Source organism: Borostomias antarcticus (genome assembly GCF_949987555.1).
Source record: "Borostomias antarcticus genome assembly, chromosome: 14".
Taxonomy (NCBI): domain Eukaryota; kingdom Metazoa; phylum Chordata; class Actinopteri; order Stomiiformes; family Stomiidae; genus Borostomias; species Borostomias antarcticus.
In genome coordinates, this window is record NC_140247.1 from 14,422,069 (window position 1) to 14,430,754 (window position 8,686).

The 8,686-nt window shown below is 52.4% G+C and overlaps 1 protein-coding gene across 1 annotated transcript; it reads right to left on the reverse strand.

The window, feature by feature from the left end:
* Positions 1-530: 530 nt before the first annotated feature.
* On the reverse strand, positions 531-8,450 carry LOC311317426 (uncharacterized protein; the record flags this gene model as incomplete). Its single annotated transcript, XM_084448508.1, has 5 exons — positions 8,085-8,450; positions 4,772-5,104; positions 2,497-2,633; positions 2,316-2,445; positions 531-994 (listed from the first exon to the last, which is right to left on the reverse strand). The coding sequence occupies exons 1-5, from the start codon at positions 8,431-8,433 to the stop codon at positions 531-533; spliced, it is 1,413 nt and encodes a 470-aa protein (XP_084304634.1). The 5' UTR covers positions 8,434-8,450.
* Between the last annotated feature and the right edge of the window lie 236 nt (positions 8,451-8,686).

Here is an 8,686-nt window from a genome sequence, read left to right on the forward strand (position 1 = left end):
GCCAAAGTCTACCTGGCCTTTGCAGTAGAAAAGATTCTCTTGATGTAAAATAATGACGCATAAAAACATCAACTTGATATACAAAAAATGTTTAAAAAAAAGACGAAAAAAATAGTTTATATACTGAGAAAACTAAAAAGAGCACTTAATAAAAAGGTTGCTTCATCGTTTAGTGAGTGACACACCACAGTTCCATGCTATATAGAACATACTACGACCTACGACTCCAGCAAAGAGATCAAATCTCAGAAAAAGAGTGATAAAAAATAAAAAAATTAATCAAAATGGAGGTAACATTAAAGAGAGAAAAATCTACAGCAGGCTGTAAAAACTACCTTTGTGTGATATTATATACCCAGAGAGGTTTCGTTTGTTGCATCAGAGTACCCTCAGAATCGGCAACAGGCCTTGCGATTCCCAACTCCGAAGATACTTCATGAGAATGAGCTCAGAGCTCCGTCTTGCTACGGCTGATATGCTGCTGTTCTGCGATATGAATCGAGGTGGGAGGTGGAACCCCCCCCCCCCCGTCAGTTCTTCTTCCCCGTGTGCGTTCTGGCGTGCGCCTGCAGCCGCGCGGCCTGGGAGAAGCGCTTCCCGCACTCCGAGCAGCGCAGGTCCGGTGCCGCCGCCGACGTGGAGGCAGTGGAGGAGTGCGTCTGCAGGTGGGCCTTGAGGATCGGCGCTCGGCTGAACTTCCTGCCGCACTCTCGGCACTCGTGGGACTTCCTGCCCTTTCCGGTCCTCACCTTCGTCCCTTTCTCCTCCTCCTCCTGGTCCTCCTCCTCCTCCTCTTCCTCTCCGTCCCTCTTCGTGGGCGGCGGCGAGGGGGACTCGGCGGCGGGGCTGGCGTGCTCGCCCCCGGGCGTCGAGGCGGCGGCGGGCTGCTGATGCTGCGTCTCCATGGCGTCCGCGTCCTCGTCCTCCAGCAGCTGGGCGGGTAGCGTGAGCAGGCGGTGGAGCATCGACGGGGACCTGAGGGGAGAGTCCTCCACTGGAGGGGGGGAGGGCAGAGGGGAGGGGGGAGTGTAGAGGGGGGAGGGCAGAGGGGGGGGGGTAGAGGGGAGGGAGGGGGGAGGGGAGGTAGAGGGGAGGGGGGCAGAGGGGGGGGGCAGAGGGGAGGGGGGTAGAGGGGAGTGAGCGGAGCAGGAATAGAAAAAAAAAAAGATGAACGGATAGATGAATCTGGGTCTGACAAGGAGACAGGGGTGTGTCTTGATAGGGGAGGGGGGTGTGTCTTGATAGGGGAGGGGGGTGTGTCTGGATAGGGGAGGGGGGTGTGTCTGGATAGGGGACAGGGGTGTGTCTTGATAGGGGAGGGGGGGATGTCTTGATAGGGGAGGGGGGGGTGTCTTGATAGGGAAGGGGGGTGTGTCTGGATAGGGGAGGGGGGTGTGTCTTGATAGGGGAGGGGGGTGTGTCTGGATAGGGGACAGGGGTGTGTCTTGATAGGGGAGGGGGGGATGTCTTGATAGGGGACAGGGGTGTGTCTTGATAGGGGACAGGGGTGTGTCTTGATAGGGGAGGGAGGTGTGTCTTGATAGGGGAGGGGGGTGTGTCTGGATAGGGGACAGGGGTGTGTCTTGATAGGGGAGGGGGGGGTGTCTTGATAGGGGACAGGGGTGTGTCTTGATAGGGGAGGGGGTGTGTCTTGATAGGGGACAGGGGTGTGTCTTGATAGGGAAGGGGTGTGTGTCTGGATAGGGGTGTGTGTCTTGATAGGGGAGGGGGGTGTGTCTGGATAGGGGACAGGGGTGTGTCTTGATAGGGGACAGGGGTGTGTCTTGATAGGGGAGGGGGGTGTGTCTTGATAGGGGACAGGGGTGTGTCTTGATAGGGGAGGGGTGTGTGTCTTGATAGGGGACAGGGGTGTGTCTTGATAGGGGACAGGGGTGTGTCTTGATAGGGGATGGGGGTGTATCTTGATAGGGGACAGGGGTGTGTCTGGATAGGGGACAGGGGTGTGTCTTGATAGGGGACTTACAATAATTGCATTTAACATAGTTAGTCAGTGCACTACTACTCGCCAGAACTCACAAGTGCATCTCCTTTCTTTTAAGAGGGGAGATACACTTCTTGCAAGTAGTAGCACACTGACTACCTGCATTAAATGCAATTATTGTAAGTCACCTTGGCTGTGTTAAGTAATGGAATTACATTACTTACTTAACACATACTTAACACACAGCAAGTCGCCATGTTATGTAATGTAATGTAATAGTAGGGGTGGGTCTGGGTGGGGGGAGGGTCCGGGGATGTTTAGGGACTGTGGGAGGGGATGCTGGAGGTTTGGGGTGGGGTTTATCAGGCCGTACCTGACGGAGGGGGGGCAGGCCTGGGCGTGGGGGCGGGCTGGAGGTCCGGCGTCAGGGACAGCACCTCCATGTCCTCCAGGGGCGTCCAGCGGGGGTCCTGCTGGGGGGAGGTGGGCGTCGGCCGCAGGTCCTCGGTCCGGAGCCCCAGCGCCCCGCCCCCCCCCTCCTCCGCCTCCTCCTCCCTCTCCCGGTCTCTCCCCGCGGATGACAGCTCCTTGATCTGCCACAGGTCGCTGCACCACTTCTGGCCGAACACCTTGTCCAGGATGGGGACCCAGTCCTGGGCCACGGACAGCACCGAGGTGGGCTTCCCAGAGTCTGACAACAGCACAGAGAGAGAGAGAGGGAGGGAGGGAGGGAGAGAGGGAGAGAGAGAGGGAGGGAGGGAGAGAGAGACAGCAGAGAGAGGGAGTGAGGGAGGGAGAGAGTGAGAGACAGCAGAGAGGGAGGGAGGGAGGGAGAGAGAGACAGCAGAGAGAGGGAGGGAGGGAGGGAGAGAGTGAGAGAGAGAGAGACAGCAGAGAGAGGGAGGGAGTGAGGGAGAGAGAGAGACAGCAGAGGGAGGGAGAGAGAGAGACAGCAGAGAGGGAGGGAGGGAGGGAGAGAGAGACAGCAGAAAGAGGGAGGGAGAGAGAGAGACAGCAGAGAGGGAGGGAGGGAGGGAGAGAGAGTGAGAGAGAGACAGCAGAGAGAGGGAGTGAGGGAGGGAGGGAGAGAGACAGAGACAGCAGAGAGAGAGGGAGGGAGAGAGAAAGACACAGCAGAGAGAGGGGGGGGAGAGACAGAGACAGCAGAGAGAGGGAGGGAGGGAGGGAGGGAGGGAGAGAGACACAGCAGAGAGAGGGAGGGAGAGAGAGACAGAGACAGCAGAGAGAGGGAAGGAGGGAGAGAGAAAGAGAGACACAGCAGAGAGAGGGGGGGGAGAGGGAGGGAGAGAGAGAGCGAGAGAACACAAACGGCGCACAGGTTTTACAACGACGCTCGCCAAATACTACGGCCCGACAACACTACAGGCGACGGCGCCGCGCTTCCCATCTCCTCCACCCGGAAGCGTCACACGATTACCCAGCATGCCCTCGCTCTGCTGATCCACATTCAAAACAAATCCTGTTCTCCTGCCTGACATCCTCGTCTCGCCCGGGGGCAGAGCCGAGAGCTGAGTCGGCACAGGAGCGCGGCAGCAACCCGCTGACCTGAAAAAGCACCTCGCAGACCTCAGCCATGAAATGAATGTTTATCGTTATTATGACTGTGACAACAAGATATGACTGTTTTTTTCCCCCCGATCTCAGTCTGGCTTACATCCGAAGATAATACACATTAGGAAGCAGGTTGAGTTTGCTTGTCGTTAGTCCCGCTTAAGAAGCCAGGGTGAAGAAAGACCGTATTCTGTATCAGCTACTTCAGGTGGACTTGGTTTCACTTGCCCACTGCGATGGAACATACAGAATAGCTACAATAAAGACTAGAATAGCAAGCTGTGCCCCGGTTAGTCCAAGTGCCTCCTACAATGCTATAGAAAATAAAACTACTATTACCATGACCTAATTTTGAAACGGTGTAACATGTACCTGTATGTCTGTGAGGGGTGGAACGGGCTGTCTAGACACAACCTGCAACAACTATCTGGCACAGTTACAGTTAGTTGTTAACTATGACAGACGAGTCTTTGACAGAACTCTCAGATCTTGTGCATTTCGACTACCGGCGCCTGTAAAACCACCACAGTCAATAATAGCTCCTTTGTTGTTTGACTCCATGGTAGCTTGTCTCTAGGACAAGTAACATGTCTGTTGAATATTTTGGGAGAATCTCAATCCCAACTGTCACACGGCTTCTGTCCCTGTGTTATGCAAGTGGTGATTACTTTGTACGCATGTGTTTGCAATAACCACACCTTGTGAGTTGGCGCGGCGTGTGGAGTCGTCAGGAGAGTTAGTTTCACACCCAAGATCTTTCTTAATAATGCCACCCAACCTCTGTCTATACACACTGTCATACTCCAACTAATCTCATATCCGAGCGTCAATCTATAGGCTGCTAGTTTATCCCGGTTCAACACTCGCTGTGCTCATTCTCAAGAGCACAGTTATGATAATCAAACCTAGGACCAAATACTGTTTGAAATTCTTTCAATTATTTTAGTGTTTGCTCGAGTCTGCCTGGTGTGTCAGGTGGGCGGGGCCTGGAGTGTCAGGTGGGCGGGGCCTAGTGTGTCAGATGGCATGATTGGTAACAACCGACTGGTTTCATTGTGCCAGAGGAGAACAATGAAGCTCAGATAAGTAAGTGAATTAAAATTATTTCAAATAGCATTTTGACCCAGGTCTGATAATAGGTTACAACTAGTTACTTGTAACTGGTATAGTAACAGTTATAACGCATGGACCTTTGTGTTCATAACTGGTATAGTAACAGTTATAATGCATGGACCTTTGTGTTATAACAACACAGACCATTTCTCGTCTCTGCAGGCTCCTCCCTCCGCGTGATTTTGGCCGCTGTGACGTCGCCGTCGGACTCGTCCCGCGTTCCCTCTGAGCCGCCGGGCGACGCGGGGCCGTGCTCGGACGCCCGCCTCCTGGCCGTTCGGCTTTTCGCGTTCTCCGGGCGCCCCTCGCCGCGACGCAGGCGCTCCTCCAGGTCGCGCTGCTCGCGATCCTTCACGGTGATCTCCAGCAGCAGGTCGTCGAAGCTGGCCTCCACGATCTTGGTCAGCTCGCACACGGCGAAGTCCAGCACCTGCTCCATCACAGCCTTCAGCTGGCCTGGGGGAGAGGAGAGGAGGCGGGGTTAATAATCACACCGTTACTAACTAGGGAGAGGATCATGGGGAGGAGCCTGTCTTGATCAGGGGGGAGGAGCCTGTCTTGATCAGGGGGAGGAGCCTGTCTTGATCAGGGGGGAGGAGCCTGTCTTGATCAGGGGGAGGAGCCTGTCTTGATCAGGGGGAGGAGCCTGTCTTGCTGTGTCCCCAGAGGAAGAACTACAGTAGATCAACACAAAGAGAATGAATATAGCAGTAATGCAGGATTAATCATTCTGCATATTTCCTCAAAAAATTAGTGCTTTTGCTATAAAGACACACACACACACTCATCCGTGCCCATCTCTGTAGATCCAGCTGCGATCCCACTCATCCCCAACCAAAATAAGGACTTATCTCCTCATCCGTTCACTGGTTTGGCATCCAGGAGGGCTGGCCCAGTTTTGGACAAGCCAGACAGATGCCCGTTTCATTTCCACACGGCCACTTCGCGCAAAAGCCCGTTACAGACCTCAAATCTAAGCCCCGACTCTCTCAGCTCTTCCGAGAGGTGCCTCCGTGCCGACCTGCGGGTTTCATGGTGGAGGGTAGAGTAATCGCGTGTCACCCAGATCCGTGACAAACAGCAAAATGTGAAATCTGAAACGTGTGCCGTTTTCATGCCGTTTCCTCCTGCTGCAGTGTGTGTGGTTGGGTTGGTGTAGAAGCCAGACACACCAGTTGCAACAGACGTGCAGCACATCAAATGAGTTTTTTGGGGGGGTTGTTTGTCCAGGGTGACAGCAAATAATTCTTATAAACTAATGAAATGTGCTTATAAACTAGTGAACCGTTCTTATAAACTAGTGAACCGTTCTTATAAACTAGTGAACCGTTCTTATAAACTAGTGAACCGTTCTTATAAACTAGTGAACCGTTCTTATAAACTAGTGAACCGTTCTTATAAACTAGTGAACTGTTCTTATAAACTAGTGAACTATTCTTATAAACTAGTGACCTGTTCTTATAAACTAGTGAACTGTTCTTATAAACTAGTGAACTGTTCTTATAAACTAGTGAACTGTTCTTATAAACTAGTGGACCGTTCTTATAAACTAGTGAACCGTTATTATAAACTAGTGAACTGTTATTATAAACTAGTTCTCCTCAATCTGGCCGAATCACTATAATCAGGTCTTTGTCTTTTATAGCCCTGTAAAGTCGTGCAGGGTAATCGGTCTTAATGCGCAGGAGATGTTGTGTCGAAGTCTGATAGGTCCCCCCCACCCCCACCCACCCCCATACACACACACACACACACACACACACACACACACACCCCTCGCTGTGTAATTTGAGAATTTGCTAGGTGCGTCCCTCGGGCTGTTTGACACTACGCCATCCCAAATTGCATTCTCCCGCTGGATCGACAAACTCTTCCACAGGAAATCAAAAGCATTGTGTAGCCCAAACAGGCTTCGCTGTGTAACACATGCAAGGTAAAATGAATACTACACGACTGATACATGCTCCTGAACTGTGGATTCTTCTCTCGAAAGTGGGCCAGAACAAATTTAGCTAATAGGATTTTTTGGTATTTTTACTGCTGCCCTTTGTGCTGATGCCATGGCCTCCTTTTGTTGTGTGGATTTATGCCACAACACAGGAATTCCCCCTCGGGGATCAATAAAGTTGATATCTACCTATCTAAATCCATCTAGGCTTCGTTACTGAAACCTCCCTACCCAGCAGCCAATCAGAGGGGCTCTACTCCACAGCCAGGAAAGGGAAAGTGGATTAGATGGCCAAACAAACCCCCCCCCGAGAAAGCGTCTGAACAGGCCTAGAGGTTGCCTGGACGACCCGAGGTGTTGCTGTTGTGAGTAATACAGACTCCCACTGTAATTGAGACTTTTCGTAAAACCTCAGGCTGAAAATAGGCATTTATGGGAGTGAGAGAGGCAGGTAGGAACCAGCCATGTGGAGCGTGGTGAGAGGAACTCCCGAAGGTCTGTTTGTAGACTGTGTGTGTGATTGTCTGTCTGTCTGCCCGTCTGTCTGGGACTCCCAACTGTGAGCCCCACCATTCACCGCTCCACCAAAATGGCCTCCTCGTCGGCGCAGATGTGTGCAGCCATACGTGTCGCCATTCAGGGCCTCGGCATTGTCCAGAATGTGCGAAGGCCTGCCAACGGCCTCAGACTGTGGGTTTAGGGTACAATAATATCAGTCTCACTACAAAGAGCCCCCCCCCTCCGCCCCCATGTCCCGCAAGTCTCCCCCCGCACCCCGCCCGCCCGTCGCTCCTCAACTCTAACGCTCCATAAGACAACGTGGGCGTGGTTTCCTAGGGTAGCCCCGATTGGAGGGTTTTTGGGGTAACGGCAGGGTCGGTCGGCGCTGTTGGCGGCTTGAGGCCAAGGGGCATCGCTGGGGGGAGGGGGGGGCTGAGGGGGTCAGCAGACAGCATCAGCACCATGCCAGCCTCAGACCGCACACATCCCCGGGGTCATAGTCAATTATGACGTCACGGGAGGGTGGGGCTATGACACAACCCGAATCTGTATGTTTAAAACGCGGCCAGGCCCTTTGCTGCTATATTCGTTTCACTGAACTTGTAACATTGTAACAACTGATTTGACTAGAATCAAAGGCACGGACGGACACAGGCCATTCATATTTGATATATAGATACGTAAGCACACAGATTTATAAACAAGCCTCTGTTTGAATAAAGAATGGTGCCCTATAGTAATGAAACAAGTCAGATTGAAAATTACGATGTCTGGTGTCTGATCCCAACTCTGTTACACAATGCACTTGGGCATGGTTGCAGCTTTGCCATGTTGATCACAGATTCGCGGCACGCAAAACCCGACGGGATGATATGTAGTTTGATAACAAACGCGCACACTGGTCTAAATGACCGCGCTGCTGCAGAATTACGTAATGTTTTTACGTGCTCGCTGTACTAAGACACTTGGTAAAGAGCGTCTCGGTGAAGTGTGCTGTGGTAACCTTACCCACGACGCGTCCTTTCTGCTCCAGTCTTCGTGTGTCTGCGGACATGCTGCGTTCCGTGGTCGGGCCGGGGGTGTGTGTCTCCTGCTTTGTTCTGTCGGTGGCCGCGTTGTCCGACTTGCCACAATTGGAAACGGACCCATTTTCGACACCTTTGCGCCCGCACTCCCGCGATTGTAGCTTTGAACTAAGTCGTTGGTTTTCTTGTTCTTTGGCTGCCGTTTCCATTAACATTGAATTCAAGCTCGCCCCCACAGTTTCGCTTATTTCCTGGACTGCGAGTTGCACTACTTGCTCTAGGACCGATTCGAGTTGCCCTTGAAAAAACGAAATGTACACGGCGCCGTTCATGATTACATCCAGAAGAATTCTTTCATTCTCCCCCCCTCCCCCTAAAATAATAAAATAGACATAAGTCAGCACTCAAATGATTGAAAAGCAGAACTACCTTCTCTATCAACGCAGCGTGTGTACACCCCTTGGATGCTACCGTACTTCCACCTGTGTACACGCAAAGATATTTCACCCATCTCATGACAAATTAGACGTTTTGCAGTGGCCATGCGGCCACACGCACGCCATTTTGCTGAAGGATATAGACACA